The sequence below is a fragment of the Mytilus edulis genome, chromosome 10 (genome assembly GCF_963676685.1).
Source record: "Mytilus edulis chromosome 10, xbMytEdul2.2, whole genome shotgun sequence".
Taxonomy (NCBI): Eukaryota; Metazoa; Mollusca; class Bivalvia; order Mytilida; family Mytilidae; genus Mytilus; species Mytilus edulis.
This window is the reverse complement of record NC_092353.1, coordinates 46,368,999-46,389,735: the sequence shown is the minus strand read 5'-3', so window position 1 is coordinate 46,389,735 and position 20,737 is coordinate 46,368,999. Positions and strand designations below refer to the sequence as shown.

The 20,737-nt window shown below is 31.9% G+C and overlaps 1 protein-coding gene across 2 annotated transcripts in view; it reads left to right on the top strand.

Annotated features, from left to right (window-relative positions):
- The window catches only part of LOC139491307 (uncharacterized), a 102,058-nt gene that overhangs the window by 9,409 nt on the left and 71,912 nt on the right, over window positions 1-20,737 (top strand). Inside the window, exons 4-6 of one of the 2 annotated variants that reach the window (XM_071278924.1) lie at window positions 2,504-2,737; window positions 3,614-3,721; window positions 4,402-6,783. In XM_071278924.1, the coding sequence (XP_071135025.1) occupies window positions 2,504-2,737; window positions 3,614-3,721; window positions 4,402-6,783 (2,724 nt within the window). Of the gene's footprint in view, window positions 1-2,503; window positions 2,738-3,613; window positions 3,722-4,401; window positions 7,657-20,737 lie in introns of those variants that run through there. The other variant, XM_071278925.1, reaches the window with a different exon arrangement.

The window sequence follows — 20,737 nt, the reverse complement described above, 5'->3', positions numbered from 1 at the left end:
TTTTACCTGATTTTAAAAACATAAAAAATTTAGGGCCAATTTTAACACTTCTTGAACCTTCTCCTTTGCACATATTGTTTGAAAATGCATAGAGTCGGGAAATATAATTGGAAAACATCAGATGAAAAATACAGAATTTATGCAGTTAATTATCTGCATCTTTTATATTTCCATTCTGAAAATATCAGTTGCAGACGAGAAACAACACAATAAATTAAGAGAAGCTTTATTATAACTAATGACATAATTTCACAAAATATAAAATTGTTTCATGTGTAGGCACATACTTTGCCAATCAAAAACATGTTTTAAATTTGATGAAAAACAAGGAAAATCAAGTTTTTTTTTCTCAAAATATACAAATTGCATCATGGTTTTAATTTTTTGCCATTGCCATTGCCAAATATGCATATGTTTTTTAATACTAAATAGATAGTTTTCATTATTCAACTTATGTACATATACTTTTTTCTGAGGAAAATTCTTTAATTTGTCCACATTTAGAAGAAGTTTACTTATTTTTATTTGCTTGCTGCCAGGAAGCAATTCGCCGACATATTTTCCGTATGCATAGTGACCTAAGCGTGACCCTCCTCGTAAAAATCCGGTGATAGCAATACGCATGGATCTGTCATTAAAAATAAACAATTACCTGATTGTATATGTTAAACACGTGCTAAATACCCATGCTTTTTCTTGATTATTTACTATAAGGTGACAATCGGTAAACTTCGGCTTCAAAACACGTCATTTAATGAGTAGCCATATTTGTTAAATCATAACAGACAGATAGAAAAAAAAATTGACGATTATACGATATATTTGCGTTAAAAATGATAAAATCGTGCACAGAGGACTAAGTTTATGATATATACATGCATTGGTTCAAGAATTGGATGAACATTATTTTTCACCAGTCACTCGTTTCTTATGACTTTAAGTAAATTTATTAAAACTTTGCAGTTATATTTGGCCCAAAAAAGGGCCTTATTGCCTCTACTTCTTTATGGGCAATAGCCTCGTTAGCACTCTCACAAGAACAATTCATGCCAGAATATTATTAAACTCATACTTTATGTAGCAATACAGTGAATACACAGATAGGGGAAAGTTTTAATTGACGCTCATATTTTAAACCACCCTCTTTCCTTTTCTTTTTAACAAATAAGGCTTTGTATTTGTGTATATTTATGGAAAGAGCATTTCCATAGATTTGATTTTCAGTAGTTTTAATGGTGAAATATAATCTCTTTTTAGTGTAACCATGGCAACAATCTGCATTTATTTGATACAAAATATTGAAAAAAAGGAGGGGGGAGGAAAATGTCACAAAAGTCTTTAGAAATTTGTCAAAACAAGAATTTCAATCTATTTGAGTGATACCTTTCCTGAAACCATAGCCATTTATCTATCATGCAAAAAAAATAATGCATTTCTGCTCATTTTTCCCATTAAATTGAATTGAAAAATTGAAAATCATTACAATAATTTCTGGACCTATTGGCAAACCTCGGATGTGAAAATATTGATTGTTTAACGAACAAATGGCCTTTAAAACAATTCTTGATGTTGATATAAACTTCTGCAACTATCTGAAAATCAATTTTGTTGTGCAAAAACTTCCATATTAGAAAAATTCACATTGGCTAAAATGGGAAACTAAACTTTTAACTGTGTATTGCTACCTCCTTCCTACTTTTGATATACTGTGAAAGTACTTTAATTCGTGGGCTTTGCTCATTGTTGAAGGCATTACAGTGACCTATAATTGTTAATTTCTGTGTCATTTGGTGTCTTGTGGAGAGTTGTCTGACATTGGCAATCATACATGTACTACATCTCCTTTTTTTATCAACTTTTATTAAAATGAGAAAAATCCATACATCATTATTGTTGACCATTTTATGTCATGTTCTTGAAACATACAAGATATGTTAGATAATTGTTAAAAACATAGTAGACTTTCTGTGGAAAGAAAAATCTTAGAAAAAATTTTCCATTGAACAATAACTTGCTCATCATTTGGCATTTGCTGTCCCTTTTCTCCGACCCTTCACTTTCATAAAGATTTTCACCCCTGAAATGTTTTAACCAAATTTAATCAAACAGAGTCACATTTAACATTTGTGTATGTAGTTTTAAAACATTCCAATGACCCTGCCTGCCAACCAAGATGGCTGACAAAACATATTGGCTTAAAATGGAACATAGGGGTTAAATGCAAGAGTTGTCTTATTTTTTTAATCATTATACCTTTTAAAAATAGATAAATCTGACAGAGCAAAAATGTTTACAATCTTGAGCTCTAACAATTGTCATTGATGTCAAAACTGTCAGGTGACTTCTTAAAGGAGTAATTGCCTTAATTTATAGTGTAATTTAACAATGCCAACAGTTTGTTAGATTTAGTCAGTATATGATTTAAATGCTTACTGACTGCTACTTTTTTTTATGTTAAATTGGAAATATTTGATAACTCATGTATTGCTGTTTGCATTTTTAGATGATATCCAGAAGATGGTGTATATGTTGAGAGCTGAAAAAATTCCAGCTCAAGACCTTGAAACAGTTAAAACTGGTGAAAATATATTTCATTTAATGACGACTTATAGCCTTTTGTCTAAAACAAAGACACAAATGTTAATTGATATGTTGAATAAGATGAACTTACAGCCACTTGTAGATATGCTGGAGGAATTCACAGCTAAACATGAAGAATTGATACAACAAGAAGAAGGTATTAATAAAAAATTGATAAATCTTTTACAATCCAAATTATTTATTGTAGTATAATAAAGAAAGATCCAAGTTATACTTATTCATGACGATTTAAATTCCATTATTTTTCTGCTGGCTAATCTCATTAAAGTAAATTGCTCATCAAAATAAGCTGCTTTACAGCGCACTTCAGCTATGAGAAAACTCCATACCTTATGGTAAGCTTTTAAAGGCCCCACATAATGCATGTGAAACAGTTCAAATAATAAAAGTTCTGCTTAAAATTAAACACGTTTACTAAAGTAATTATTATAGCTTGAAAGCTTTGTTTTGTCTCACTGCAAGCATGACTTCCAAATTTATTGCAAACGCATATACGATAAAAACCATCACCAGAGGTAAACCAATCAAATTTAATCCTATTTTTCCTGCAAACAAGCCTAATAGTAACCATGTCACAGGAAGTTTACAAAATATTTCATAAAACAACAAATAAAAAAGAATGGTGCTTTGAAAGTTCAAGATATATATTTTCATGAAATTCAGGGTTAATTTCCTACAAATGTCAAAATCAAAGGATTTATTTTCAACCCTATTTTTGTATGAAACCAGATGTGACATACTATATATGATTTAATGGTATTGCACCTGTATGCCAAGCTGTCTATTGGAAAATGAAAATTATTAACAGGAAAGACGATTTTTTTTTTTAAATTTCTAAATTTTAAGCTGGTTAATTTGGGTGCTTTATTTAAAACTTGTCAAGCATAGACAATTATAAGCCTGGTTTCTTTGATGAGGTTTTTGTCTTCACAAATTCATTGCAAAAAAATCTTATTCTTTAGAAATCACATTGAAGATGTTTACTTGCTTTAAAATTTAATGTGCATTTCAGGGCCATGTAATATAAAAGAAGATATGGTAGTTGAACATTTCATGGAAACAAGTAAACTGAAAGAAATACAGCAAAAATTGGCTACCACAAAATTCATTGCATTGTCAGGTACTTATACTATTAAATGCTATATAAGCAAGCATCAACTGTTTGCTTTTATAACATAACATATTAACTTAAAAAAGAAAGCCAGAATTACCAGCCAAACATTTGGGACAATACTACCTGACATAAATTAATTGAGAGAAAACAAATAGGGGTTACAAACTAAAACCAAGGGTAACACATCAACTATAAGAGGAAAACTAGGAAATAACAGAAATGCAACATACATAGAAACTATGAGATAACAACTGCCATATTCCTCTCTTGGTACATTATCTTACATATTTATTAATTGAAGATGCATTTAATATCACTACAAAACTTCAAGTTGAACAAGCAGTTTTTGTCCCAAACTATAATCCCATAGAAGTTTTGAACAATTGTAAATGAGCATCCTCGAATATATCCGTATAGGTCATCAACAAGTAAATTAATAAACATTTTTCAAACCTTCAAGAATTACAATTTGACTTTTTATTAAGCAGTACTAGTTCAAATCATAAACATTCATTGATATTTGTGACTCAAATATTTTCTTTTAACAGTTTATAAATATAATAACTAAGAATACTCCATTTTTAACTTCATGAATTATGCTTGAAGATAATTGTCTCATGCATTTAAACCTAAACTATGCTTATGAAAATACAATACTGAATAAAATTTTTTTTTTGATTTTTAAGGTTTACTTGGTTCTGGTAAGTCACAATTGGCTTTGAAACATGCTTGTAAGAAAAGACAATCTTGCAAAAAGGGAATTTGTTGGAGGATATCTTGCCAAGATATGGTAATCCTTCTTAACTCACTGAAAAAAATGGCTGATGGCCTTGGCCTGAAGAAGGAAAGCAAACAAAATGAAAGCATTTCAAATGAGGAGTCGTTAGACTTCATACTTGAATTAATTAAAAGGGAATTAAAAGAGAAGGATCCATCCATAGAACATTTGATTATATTTGATGATGTTACAGATGAAACAAAGCATGCAGTAGAAAAGTTTAAGAATTCCTTTTTGAAATTCAATGTTAAGGTAATAGCAACAACATGGAATCAAGCCTTCTGTGATGAAACCAACCTTGTTGCAGTAAATGGTTTCACTGAAGATGAGGCAATTGAATTCCTCAAAAGAAAAAATGAATTAACTGCTGAAGAAGTTGAAGATTATAAAGAATTAGCAAAATACCTAAGTTGTCTACCCTTGGCTATGTATGGGGTGAAAACAAGAATGGTTTCCCACAGATTAACACCAAAAGGCTTTTTGAAAGCATTTAAAGGTAGAAAGTCAACAATTTCAATAGACAAAATGTTGTCTGATTCAGTAAACAGAAAACTTTATGAAGTGCTGACCGAGTTTTTGAATATTCTCAAGAAAGATGAAGTTGAAGAAGTTTTTGATATGGTACTTATTCTACAGTTTTTATCGTTAGAGGATATTCCGATTCTATTTTTCCAGTTCTTACCAGCAAAAGAGGGGAGTGAAGATCAGGCATTGAATCCAGAGAGCTTCATAGAAGCAATTCAAAAATTCTCCTTTGGTTATATAAGAGGTGAGGATGATGATAGATACATTTGCACTCATCTGGCTGTTACAAGGACAATTGATTGTTATACTTCAAAAGAAGACAAGGTTCGTCTTCTTAAGAAAGTTCTCAAGGCATTAATGTGGCTCTTAGATAAGGACAATATCCATGAGAAAGATTACAAAAGAAATCATGATCTCCTACCCCATGCCATTTTAGTTATTCGCCATTATGAAACATTGAAGAAGGAAGTCCCACAGCTTTCTAAAGACTTTGAATTGAATGTTCTTGCAGCTTATGTGTATGACTTGGTTGGATACACATACAACTTTTTTGGGATGCTGAAAAACGCTGGTGAGCATTCTACTGCTGCCAAACGATCCTGTTTCGCTATTACAGGAATTGAAGAAGACCAAATAGAAGAACTTGTTTCCAAAACATGTGTTAGGAATGAAAATTATGAAACATGGGAGAAGTTTGCTAAACGTGAGGCCGAAATAGTATTCGAAAAACTGAAAAATATTATTTCTGTCCCAGCTAACATGGAATTGTTAAAGAAAATGGCTTTAGATTATAATCTTAATACATACAGGAGTCGGGAACATATTGAACTTCTTCAAGGTTACCTTGGAAACAACTTGGAAAATGAATGTACACTCACAAAGGTTGAATATGATCATCTTTGTAAAAATCACCTTGCAATACCTGCAGCCAATCATCTAGGAGAACTGTTCTTGTACGAACTTTTTATCCAAGTCTTTTACACATTTGGAAGAAGAATATTTTATCTTGGAGATCATGTTGATTATAAAACAGCGAGGGATTTTGCTCATGCATTGTTTTTAGCCAAAGAATTTGGGGTCAAAGTAGCTGAAGAATGCAAACAATTGGATCTACCTGACATTTTATATGTCATGTTGACAGAGTTGAGTGGGACATTGGAACAGATTTTTGATGACAGAGCTAAACTTAGTCTTAAAACTATTCAACATCTGGAAAATGCTGCTTCAAGATTCAAAGACTTGCAAGACTCCACTGCATCCTATTTTAGTTTTGGGGTTATTAAATCTGGTCATGAGAGTTTACAGCACAGAAAGATTTGCCTGAAAAGACTGGTAAGATGTTATACAGCAATGGCACATTTAATTCCAGATGAAAATGAAGAGATGAAGAAAGAAATCGGTGAAAAATTACATCAGTGTAATGTTCAACTTGAAAAACTGTCCTCTGAGTATAGTCATAGGCAAACTGGTGTTGACCTTAGAATGGGAGAATGTTTCCTTGCTCTTAAGAATTTTGAAGAGGCAAAGGAAAAGTTTCTAAAAGTTGCCCCAGAAGGTATCCTTCAAGATACATTTGATGTTAAAAAATCAGCATTGAACTTTCATGAACTTCTTGCTGTGAAAGGGCTCATTAATGTATTTAAAGGGAGTGGCCAAAAAGAAAAAACGCAGGAATTAGCTAGACGTTTGGAAGCTATTCTTGACAATTCAAATGAAGTAGAGGAACTTTCTCATTTTCGCTTGAAAGAAATGAATACGCTGTCAGGTTAAACATGTTAAAACAAATTGAAAATATCTTTTCCTGTATATTGGTAGTGGCTTTTTTTTATGTCATACTTGTATGTGAATTAAGTACAGTACTGTATATTCGGAAATTATTGCAAGGATTTGTTGAGGATGCACCATTAACTGCTGGGAAATTACGCAAGATATAGCTATCCTAAATTCCTGTGTCAGTGGTTGATGTCAACATTTAGGTTCAGTCAGTGGTTATAACTAACACTATCACATCTTTTATGAAATTTGAACAGAAGCTTGGTTAAGACAAAAATACAGTATCCAGAACAAAATTGTTGAGAATATTTAAATTTTTCAATACTTACCGATGATGAAATAAGTACTTTTCAGTTTACATTCAGATTCAATCTCAGGTTAAAGTTTTTTAGTCATCAATGACTTTGTCAAATAGTTATCAAAAGTTGTGGAATTTTTGAAATTTGGACAAAATCTTGTTTCTTGTCCCAAAAACAGTATCCAGAGCACACAATTTAGAAAATATTTATTTTCATTTTTCTGTAGTTTACTGATAAATAGACCTAGTTATTTTTGACAGTAAACAAGTAGATACTGTCTCAGGTTAAAGTTTGTTACAAATCAAATACTTTGTCAAATTCATAAAATTTTTGAAACTTAAGTGGCAGCTTTTTTATGAAAAACAAACTTTTGAGAGTACATTTTTTACACTTTTAGTATATCTATGATAGATGAACTTAGTTCTGCAGTTTACATTTATAGCCATTCTTGTGTTGAATTTTTTAACATGATAACTTTGTAAACCTTCCTGAATTGTTATGAAACCTGGACAGAAGCATAAATCTTGAAGACAAAGAAATAGCATCTAAAGAAAAAGTAAAAAAAATTTAAATTATGTATTTTACTGATAGATGGACGCACTTTTTAAATTTAAACATTACACATTTACTCTGACAATAGCAAGCACAGGCGAGAGAATCATAACAATTTTTTATGCATGCAAATAATGTGGTTACTTGAGTATCACAATAATAAACAAATTGCATGCTGATATTTGATAAATATATCTGGATTTAGCTTTTCCTAAAATCATGATTATTAAAGTCATTTTTGTTAATTTTTCAAAAATTGCAATGATAAATGCCCACCATTATTTCTTAATTTAGAGTTTATTAGATGACTTTATGCATAGAATGACATAGGGTAGGAAAAACAAGTAAATAATCAACAAGTGTGCCCAGCATTATTTTGAAAATTTGATATATGTATGAGTAGGAGGCTTTAACTTCCAAAAATCCTCTCCATCTGCTTTGGGTCAGTTAGTTATATTGATTTCACAAAGACACACCAAACTTGGAATTGATTCTGATATTCCTACTATGCTTAAGCATTTAATTCAATCTGCATGCATTAAGAAGATGATAATTCATTTTTACAACTTCAGTATTCAAAAGGTATAAATTATGATAGCTTTAAATAAGATGAGTGATTTGATTTATTTTTGTAAGACACTGTATTGCCTGTAAAATGAATGCGTACAAATGATTTTGAAAAGCTGAACACAACTAATGTATAATATATATTGTAATGACAAATGATAATGCTATATTGTTTTGTCAATGACTCAAATCTGCTTAGGTATTGTTTGGGTTTAATGTTTATAAATGGTTTAGTATTTTACAACACTTAAAATGAGGAAGGATATTTGGAATCCTAAATCATGCAGAATAAATTTAACATCATATGGTTATTTTTTTTTTTACATTGTACATGTATATAATATTTGATAAATTTTATATTTTTAACTTGAAATTAAGTGTCTTTAATGGCCAAATAAGTTCAATTGTGTTACATAAACAAATAGAATCAAATGCAGGTCCAATTTTAGGCATAAAAAGCCTATTCATGACTTTCTCCTTTATATGTGCTCTTTATTATAAGGAAAAAGTCAGAAATCACATAAAAATCTGTGAAAGATATTAAATATATATATATGTATGCCTACAATATTTGATCATAGTTTGATTGTAAATTATTTACTGAATTATACAGGGTTGACAAAATCAGGGTTTTATGAGTATGACAGTCATTCCTTGAACTAATGGTTTTGTGTCTGAGAAGAAAGATGTTTAAATAATTTTCCTACTGAAAAAAGCATTCTATATGATATGAATTGAAAATCATTTTGATTTACATTCATAAGTTAATGTTATCCTCTTTATTTCATTGGATTATCCCCTTGTTTCAGGATATTTACTTCTCTGTTTCTAAATGACAAGCATTTTTTTAAAGGATGTTGTAAATTGATAGGATATAAGTAGAATAATTGCAGGAGCTGTAAAAAAAATTAAGGGTATGTGTGGTTTTTTTTATTAGATGTAAGCCATTAGAAATTTGGAGGGGAATGAGTCTCTCTAGAGTTTTCCTATAATTAACATAACATCTTTTTACAAAAAAAATTGGAAGTATAACAAGGACTTAATAACTGTTTTAACAAATGTTTAATAATAAAGTACATGTACCTAGATAATTTTTAAAAAGCTATACATATCTCTTAGGATGTTTTCTCCTCTTTTTTTTAAATGTTTGCCAGTAACTTGGAATCCTATGGTTATACCCATGTCGTGCCATTTAGAAATTTGCCTTCTTCGTTACCCCTTCTTTTCTTTTCATAGTTTATATATTGTTTAACTTTATTGTCATGAAGATTTGCTAGTATTTCTACAAATTTTAATCTATACATGATTAAATTTTTTTTTTTTTTTTTTATTTATTATGTTATGTACTGCTGTGAATAGGTTATTGTTTTGTAGATCTGATAGTTTTGTTATGCATATGATATATATGAAAGAAATTTTATGATGGTTACAAAAAAACTTATTTTGGAGAACATGACTTCTAGTTTCTCCCAATTGTTCTCTCATTTAACTATAAGTAGTTGCAGTTGCATATCTTGTATGAATTGAACTTAAGAATTATTCCCAAATTAAGCTTGCTTTGAATTGGTATAGTGGAAATTTAGCATGCTTGTCAGAATTGTTTAACAGATTGATAAATGCATATAATGCGTTATCTTTTACAAATTCTGACTTGGATGGGCCAAGTGAGCTTTTCTCATCACTTGGCGTCCGGCGTCGTCGTCCGGCGTCGTCGTCCGGCGTCCGTCGTTGTTAACTTTTACAAAAATCTTCTCCTCTGAAACTACTGGGCCAAATTTTACCAAACTTGGCCACAATCATCATTAGGGTATCTAGTTTAAAAAATGTGTCCGGTGACCCGGCCAACCAACCAAGATGGCCGCCATGGCTAAAAATAGAACATAGGGGTAAAATACAGTTTTTGGCTTATAACTCAAAAACCAAAGCATTTAGAGCAAATTGGATGTGGGGTAAAATTGTTTATCAGGTCAGGATCTATCAGCCCTGAAATTTTCAGATGAATCGGACAACCTGTTGTTGGGTTGCTGCCCCTGAATTGGTAATTTTAAGGAAATTTTGCCGTTTTTATACCCCCGCTTTTAAAAAAGGGGGGGTATACTGTTTTACCTCTGTCTGTCAGTCCGTCCGTCCGTCAGTCAGTCCGTCAGTCAGTCCGTCAGTCAGTCCGTCCCATGAAACTTTCGTCACATTTTTCTCAGGAACTACACATCCACCCTTTCTGTAATTTGGTATCAACATTTATATATGTCAGCCATACCGTGTGATGCGTTTTCAGATTCATCACTTGACAACTTCCTGTTTACCGAACACTTGTCTGATTTTACACATGATAGCCAAGTTGAAAATTTTCGTCACATTTTTCTCAGGAACTACAATACAAGGATTTCTGAAATTCGGTTTCAGGATTTATATAAGTCAGCTATACCGTGTGATGCGTTTTCAGATTCATCACTTGACAACTTCCTGTTTACCGAACACTTGCATATTTTTACACTATTAATATTATCCACTTGCGGCGGGGGTATCATCAGTGAGCAGTAGCTCGCAGTTTCACTTGTTTGTTATTATCTTGAATATTATTTTAGATAGAGATAAACTGTAAACAGCAATAATGTACAGCAAAATAAGACCTAAAAATAAGTTAACATGACCAAAATGGTCAATTGACCCCCTAAGGAGTTATTGTCCTTTATAGTAAATTTTTAACAATTTTCATAAAATTTGTAAATTTTTACTAACATTTTTTACTGAAACTACTGGGCCAAGTTCATTATAGGTAGAGATAATTGTAAGCAGTAAGAATGTTCAGTAAAGTAAGATGTTCAAACACATCATCATCACCAAAACACAATTTTGTCATGAATCCATCTTCTTCCTTTGTTACTATTCACATAGACCAAGGTGAGCGACACAGGATCTTTAGAGCCTCCAGTTGTAATTTTCTTTTTACCAAACTTTGAATTTTTCGAAAAACTAAGGATTTTCTTATTTCAGGCATTGAATACCTTATCCATATTTGGCACAACGTTTTTGAAATTTCGGATCCTCAATGCTCTTCAACTTTGTACTTGTTTGGCTTAATAAATATTTTGATATGAGCGTCACTGATGAGTCTTATTTAGACGAAATGCGCGTCTGGCGTACTATATTACAATCCTGGTACCTTAGATAACTATTGTCTCATTGGCACTTATACCACATCTTTTTATATCTAATAACAAATATCGCAAATTATTCTTTCAATTTCAATATGCTCAATAAGGGATTTTGCTCAGCTGTATATTGTTTATAGTAAAGAATATGAATTGAGTCATGAAACCAAAATGTGTACCTGCCAGTTCAGCTAGTGTTGAATTAAAAATCATTTGTTATTACTCAAATACTTGTCTCTCAAGAGTTCACATTTCAAAGTTTTACCCATTTTCATATTCCATATTGTTTTCCCTTTTCTTTTCTTTTCTTTCTTTTAGCTTCATATCTTATTTCGATGTTTCATCATCAGGGTTGTCTGATGTTAGTGTTGGTTGCACACTTGAAGTGGACATATCAGTATCATACTTTAAGGTGTAAAATTGCAATGTTTCACAGAATTTCTTATTTTGTTTTTAAAGAAACACCAAGTTTAAACATGTTAAACAAGCAAAGTTATGCATAATTTGCATCCTTAGATATAATCTTACATTTGTATAGTAGTTTTTTTTTATATAATATATATTTATTTTATGATAGACGTGTGAGGTAAAATAGTTTGCTGAATTTATACAAAATATATATATAAGTAAGAATAAAAATGAACCAACACGTGAAGTGGTGATTGTGCGGTAGGGTAAAAACAAGTGGATACCGCTAGGTATTCACAGTCATCTTGAAAAAAATGAATATGTCGACAATAAAGACAACAACACTCAAGTTTTTACCTCAAAGTATCTGTTTATTGGGTCTAATTGTTGTGCCTAGTAGATATATAGGCATCATCAGGACAATTATACAATTGTAGATAGGCATCATCAGGACAATTATACAATTGTAGATAGGCATCATCAGGACAATTATACAATTGTAGATAGGCATCATCAGGACAATTATACAATTGTATAATTGTCCTGATGATGCCTATCTACTAGGCGAAACATGTAAACCCAATAAACTGATACTTTGCGGTAAAAACATGAGTGTTGTTGTCTTTATTGTCGACAAAATATATATATATATATACTTACAATCATGTATAGCAATGTTTAAGTCATATTTTTGTACCTGAATTTATATTATTACTTGTAATTTCTTAATGGGGTTCTATTATTATGTTTTTTGATTATGTGATTCTCATGCATCTTTGTGTAGATTATTCCATGACTGGTCTCAATCTTAATGATTTAGTGGTTATATAGATGGATCTAGTTATAAACATTTGTAATTGTTTAGCATGTGTAATTATTAAGTAATGATGTACATTTGATTACAATGGACTTCATTCATTGGTTGTTCTGTTGGCTTATCATATCCGTCTGTTGATATGTTGTCGTCTTCTGTGTAAAATTGTCTACAATTGCATGAAATTCATCCACATATGAACTGATTTTTCTATTATATATATGTATAATCATGGCATTTTTATTTTAACTATATGTGTTTATAGTGAAGCATATGAACTAGAATGAATTAATTAGGAAAACTACTTTTAAGCGTACAAAACAATGCGATAGTTGTTCGGTTGTATAAATAAAGTCACATGAAATGTATTGATCAATTGATATGGATGAACATGAGATATTTATGCAGTGATGATGTTGTCATTGCCTAATATTTTCTGGTATCAATTCCTGTCAATTATCTTAACAAATATTAGACAGTACGAGCAAAGGAAATTTATTAGAATGTATAAATTGCCGATGAAGAGTTCATACTTCTGCTATTTTTGTTTTTTGAATCTGATGGATATTGCCCTTTCTTTCTTTATACATCTATTGGAGACAGGACATATTTGATTTTTTATCAATGTCTGTCCATCCATCCATCCATCCATCCATCCACACTTATCAAAATTATTCAAAGTTTCTTTGACCAGTATTAATTGTCGTGTTATTTTAACAAAGCATTATAATTGACGGCATATTTTGATAACCTTTGTCTTTATTGTTTAAGATTTAAAGACTTGAACCGTTTGAATTAAAGCTATTTGTGTCTCTTCAGCTATGAAAGAGTCATTGGGATTACTTTTCAGCTGTTATAGCTATGTATTTCAGAAGGTATAGGATGTGACTGCTTTATACTGTGTATGTAGATGACTTATGACACAAAAAATTAAAGTTGCTGTCTTTCATTTGTCAATTGTCCTTAAGTTTTACATTTTTTTTTAATTTATATAAAAAAAATATTTTTTGTCAGAATGTGAAGTACTCACTTTTTATGAAGGGCTACAGGTCTGTCAAACAGGTTTAATGGACCACAATCTCATTTCATGAAGGGCTACAAGTCTGTCAAACAGGCTTAATGGACCACACTCTTATTTCATGAAGGGCTACAAGTCTGTCAAACAGGCTTAATGGACCACAATCTCATTTCATGAAGGGCTACAAGTCTGTTAAACAGGCTTAATGGACCACCATCTCATTTCATGAAGAGCTACAAGTCTGTCAAACAGGCTTAATGGACCTGAATTTCATTTTATGGATTTGTCGTCAAGGTTAGGTTTTCATGCCTATCTTAATTGCTATAAGTCATAGGTCAACTTGGTGTATGGAATGCTTTTAAGGTGACTGGCTGGTTTCATCTAACCTTGACCTCATTTCGTGGTTAATTGGTCAATGTTATATTTTGCGATTTGGTTTGTTTATAATAAATGAGCCCTTTTTTGGTGGATGGGATTATTGTTAGGTATTGTTTTTCTGGCAGGTTTTATCTTACCTTGACCTCATTTTATTGTTCATTTGTCAATATTAAATTTCATAGATCTGTCAATTTATTAGATACCAATAGGTTAACTATATTTGATTGATATTCGATTTCTGTAAGGTGAACATATCTGTCTTGCATGATTCATCTGACCATGACCTTATTGTAATGGTTCATATTTGATTAACGATGACTTCATGGAAACTTTAATTTATAGAATGATTGTAAGGTATTCGTGTCAATCTGACAGTGTGTATTTAATCTGAAACACATTTATATGAATCCTAAATAAATGTTGATTTTCTATTGATTTGTGAATTAAACGGATACAATTAGAAAAAATGAATTATATTTGATATATTAAACGATTTTTTTTTTGCTTGGTTACTTGACCTTGACCTCATTTTAATGGTTTAATAAACGATGATAAGTTAATGTGGTACTAGCAGTAAAACCTATATATTTCAGACTTAACATACATGCAATCACGAATAGATAAATAAAGCATGAAAGACAGTTTGTGCATGTATTCTAAAATTACAGGGGACATCATATACTTTGAAGCAAATTTTATTGACATAAATAATCAGACCTTCCAGGCATACATACCATGTATTTGTAATGGAGGATGGAACATATTTATAAGTTGTGATTTTCCAGCAGAACTCATCTAATTTAAAGCATGTTTCATTCCAAAATACGAATGCATATTATGTATGTGTGATATATCTGACATACAAATATAGTTTGACCAATGTATAAAGTCTAAACGTTTGTAATTGGTTATTCAATAGCCTTATAGGTAGCCATAACAGCCTCTGTGTCGTGCATGTAGCAGAGAACTGAAACATATTTTAGGGTAAAAAGAAACAGATTCAGAATATCGTATGTGCCATATTGTGATTGTTGAATAGATTTTTTTTATTTTAAGTTTTAAACATATTCTGTGATATACAATCTAATTATTTTTTGGGATATATTTTTGGCACTTAGCAAAACATGTTACTTTATGTATTGTTTAGAAATACATTTTTCCATTGAAATAAAACTTCTAAATATATTTTCTGTATGTTATGCTACAACGGGTGCCATATGTTGAGAAGGAACTATATACTCTTCAAGAACACATCAGTTTACTGCCGATTTTGACTGATTGATATCAAGTTTCTGTTATTTTTATTTTCTGTGTACTGTTTCTGTTTTGTCTGGGTTTTTTGGTGATATGCATTTGAATTCCCTCTAGATATTTTCTCACCGTTTTGGGTTTATTTCTATCTAAGTTCTTTTCACAGAATGTTTCATACCGAATGACTGGATAAAAAGGACAAAATAAAAAGTTGTTACAAAAAAAAAATTCCAGGGAAAATTCAAACGAAAAGTCCGTTATCAAATTGCAAAATCAAACGAATGGAAAACAAAATTTATATTCCTGACTTAGGACAGGCATTTCCTTATGTTTTTAATGCTGGATTAGACCTGGTGTTATAGCTACATAAACCTCTCACTTGTATGACAATCGCATAAAATTCAATTATATTGACAACAATGTAGGAAGAAACAAACAAATATAGAAGAAAAAATCGTCCAAAATATAGGTACATCAGTCAACATCGTATTATGATTATAAACTTAATAAAAGATATTAAGGATAATCACAAACAGAAGGCCCAAATCCTGGCAAAGGTCATTGGTTCCATCGGGACACTCCATCTCCCCAACTAGTATAAACCGGTCATCATGACATTGACAATACTATTGAAAGTGTAATTAACCACAAGAAATCAAATTAAAAACCAAAATAAAAAGAAAGAAAAAAATCCAATGCTTAGCGCATAAAGCCAATACATCTTATATAAAGACATACCATAAACCTTTTTTATACGACCGCAAAAAAATGTTTGGGATCGTATAATGGACGATGTCGTCGTCGTCGTCCGAAGACACATTTGGTTTCTGGACAATAACATTGTTTTAAGTGAATATGAAATTTAATAAGATGGTTCAATACCGCAACGGGAAGGTTGGGATTGATTTTGGGGATGATGGTTCCAACCGTCTAGGAATAAGGGGCCCAAAACAAGCATTTTTACTACTTTCAGGATAATTTATAAACTTGTGTATAAGTATTTCAATTGCTCTGAAATTATACAACAATGTTTAATGCCACAAGTGGAAGGTTTGGATTAATTTCGGGGATTATGGTGCCAACAGTTTAGGAATTAAGGGCCAAAAAGGGGCATTTTTCTAGTTTCCAGACAATAACTCGTGTTTTAGAGTATGAATCTCTCTGAAATTGTGCTACAAGGTTCCATACTCCAACGGCAGGGCTGGGATTGAGTATGGGGGTAATTGCTAAAAGGGGTGATTCAAGTAGTTTGCGGAATCCAATTTTTTAAATGCGTTTCAAATGTTTTTTCGAAATTTATCAAATTTCAAATTTTTGAAAAATTTCAAGAAAAATCTTTAATTACACAGTTATTGTGCAATAGATTTGTAAGGTATTGACATTTTTTTTTGTGTCAGAAACCTATACTTTGTCAAAATTTTATCACAATCCAAATTCAGACAGTATCTAGCTTGAATATTGTGTCCAAATTTGCGTTGTTAACAGCAATGCGCTCAAATGGCGGTTAAAATATAATGCATCGAAAAGTAGTGTTTTGAATTTTACACCACCAAGAAAGACTCGCAACAATAATGACTCTGCAGCATGTCTTAACCTAGGTAATATTGTACTCGATAGAAAACGTACATGTACTTACGCTGGAACACTTATTAACTAAGATTGAAAAACTTTCGATAGATCAGATAAATAAATCCAGTAAAAAGTTAAAACAGAAACTTCACTCACTATATACTGTTGGTGTAAATCCACGAGGGATGAGTGCCTTAAATAACTTGATATGAAAAAGAGTTATTCTTACAACGACACTTTATGGATGTGAAACTTGGGGTCTGCTACCCTACCGTGAAACTGAAATGTTGGAAATAACTCAAAGATATTTCGTCAGATTTATACTAATGATGGATAAACGTAGTCCGACTGACTCTTGTATTAGTAATGTTGGTTTGTGGTCTGTCGAAGGATATACTGATAAAATGAAACTTTTGTTTTCTGGGAGATTGTGTCGTGCAAAATCGACAACAATACATAAACGGATGTTTAATTTTCGTATGGGACAAATTTTAACCGGTGAGTCCAGTCGAATATCTTTGACTTACGATTATATTAAAATTTTGATGAAATATGAATTTGATGTTTTTGTTGAAAACTTTGTGGCTGAAATTTTTTTCCAGACAAACTACTGTGGAGCAAAATTGTAAAACAGACTTTTGACATATACGAAGAAAACAAATGGAAACACTCAGTTGAACGGCGACCAGAACTAAAGCGGTACTACACAATAGATACATGTTTGACGGAGCATCGTTTGTTACGACTAGCGGTAACTTATCCATCTCTAAATTCAAAATTTATGACGCTTGTGAAATTAGGAGCCATAGCCATTCAAACAGGCAAATGCTCCTTGTGTAACTTATATAATACGAATATGCTTATGCATTATATACTTTGATGTACCACTCTTCTACAAATTCGGACAGAAATGTTCTACAAAATTGTTGATATTCTTGACGTAGAAGATTCCGTTCGTTTTTTTAATCAAGATGATGACGAAATTGTCAAGTCGTTACCTGGAAATATGAATCATACCATGCAAACTATAAATGCTGATGTATGGAGCCTCTTGATGTGCCACATAACAGATTATATGTATAAACTATATCAGGTCTTCAATTATGATCTTTATAGTCACAAATTTGATCTTAACTAATGTTGTTCTTGTATGAAATTGGTGAATTATAGACGTTTTGTGTTCGACTGTATTTCATGTAATCAAGGATTAAATTTTGTATAGTATACAAATCCTTCAAGTTGATATAATTATGTAACTACCTATGGACTTTTTTTTATTGCTGTTTATATACTTTGATATTGTTTAGAATATGTAAATATGTTTGTAAATATATTAGTGTTATGTTCTTGATTCTGTTCTTATAATATAAATTGTAAAATCTTCATATATATGGAGGAAATAAAGATATTCAATCAATCAATCAAACCTCAGCTGTTCAGGGTTCAACCTCTGTGGTCGTATCAGGCTGCGCTCAGCGAAGCAATTTATGTAAGAAACACTTGATTTATCTTTTTAATCAGTGTAATTTCCATCCATATTTAATAATTTTAGGCTAGAGATATCTGTTTTTTTTTTCTTGCTTTTAATAAAATTTATTACTCTTCATCCGAGCAAATTTTTATACGACCAAAAAAAAAATTGTTTGCATGCGTCGTATAATGTTGTGGTGTCGTCGTCGGATGCAGCGAAGGCGTCGGCGTTGTCCGAAGATGTTTGGTTTCGGGATAATTACTTTAGTTTAAGTAAATGGATCTCTAAGAAATTTTACAAGAATGGTGCAATACCACAAAAGGAAAGATGGGAGGGATTTTAGGGGTTATGGTACTAACAGTATAGGAATTTGGGGCAAAAAAACACACCATTTTTGTAGTTTCCGGACAATAACTTGTGTTTAAGTTTAAAGATCTCTCAGAAATTGTACCACAACATTATATATTACAAAGGGAAGGCTGGGATTGAGTTTGGGGGCAATTGCCCTAACGGTTCAGGAATTTGGGTAAAAAAGGGGTCCAAAAACAAGCATTTTTGTAGTTTCCAGACAGTAACTTGAGTTTAAGTGTATGCATCTCTCTTAAATGGTAATTAAAACATGATTCTATACCACAAAGGGAAGGCTGGGATAATTTTTGGGGCAATTACTTCAAGAATGAGGGGTTTCAAAAAGTTTTGGTGTTTTTTTCTACATTTGTTTCATGTTTCATATTTTCATATATTTTTTTCTTCAAAGTTTTTTTGCAAAATGCCAAATGAAGCAAGAAATCTTCAATTGCACAGTATTGTGAACAAGTGAAACTGCGAGCTACTGCTCACTGATGATACCCCCGCCGCAAGTGGATAATATTAATAGTGTAAAAATATGCAAGTGTTCGGTAAACAGGAAGTTGTCAAGTGATGAATCTGAAAACGCATCACACGGTATAGCTGACTTATATAAATCCTGAAACCAAATTTCAGAAATCCTTGTATTGTAGTTGCTGAGAAAAATGTGACGAAAATTTTCAACTTGGCTATCATGTGTAAAATCATACAAGTGTTCGTAAACAGGAAGTTGTCGAGTGATGAATCTGAAAACGCATCACACGGTATAGCTGACTTATATAAATCCTGAAACCAAATTTCAGAAATCCTTGTATTGTAGTTGCTGAGAAAAATGTGACGAAAATTTTCAACTTGGCTATCATGTGTAAAATCATACAAGTGTTCGGTAAACAGGAAGTTGTCAAGTGATGAATCTGAAAACGCATCACACGGTATGGCTAACATAAATAAATGTTGATACCAAATTACAGAAAGGGTGGATGTGTAGTTCCTGAGAAAAATGTGACGAAAGTTTCATGGGACGGACTGACTGACGGACTGATGGACGGACTGACGGACTGACGGACTGACGGACGGACAGACAGAGGTAAAACAGTATACCCCCCCTTTTTTAAAGCGGGGGTATAAATAGCACAGTATTTGGGCAGTAGCAAGAAATCTTCAATTAAACGATATTACGCAATAGCAAAAAAAAATCTATAAATGCTCAGTATTGCGCAATAGAAATAAATCTTCAATGGCATAGTATTGCACAATATTGCACAGTAGCACAGTATTGTACAATAGCATAGTATTGAGTTATAGCACAGTATTGAGCAATAGCACATAATTGTGCGATAGCAAGAAATCTCCAACTGCACTGTATTAGGCAATTACAAGATATCATTAATTATAAAAAAAAAAAGGAAGATATGGTCTGATTGCCAATTAGACAACTCCCCACAAGAGACCAACATGACACGAAAATTAACGACTATAGGTCACTGTATGGCTTTCAACAATGAGCAAAGCCCATAATGTATAGTCGGCTATTAAAATCCCTGAAATGACCATGTAAAACAATTCAAACGAAAAAACGGACAGTGCACAGTATAAGACAATAGCAAGAAATCTTCAATTGAATAGTATTGCGCAACAGCACGGTATTGCACAGTAGCACAGTATTGCGCAATAGCAATAAATCTGCAAATGTACAGTATAGCGCAATAGCAAGAAATCTTTGATTATAAAGTATTGCGAAAAAGCAAGATACCTTCAATGGGTCAGAATTGCGCAACAACACAGTATTGCACAGTATCAAGAAATCTTCAATTGCACTGTGTTGCACAAAAACAAGAAAACTCAATGTGTACAGCATTGCTCAATAGCAAGAAACCCCCAATTGAAAATAAATAAAAATGCAGTTACAATTTTAAAACATCTTTATCGAAAAAGCCTTTTCGATGACAACATTAAAATTGCATGTGCGATTGAGGCTCAAATACGATAGCTATTGATGGTTTAGGTAAATGTATTGCTGATTGTTTTTTGTCGAGCCTGCAACTTTTGTTGCAGAAAGCTCGACATAGGGATAGTGATCCGGCGGCGGCTACGGCAGCGGCGGCTTTAGCTAACTTCT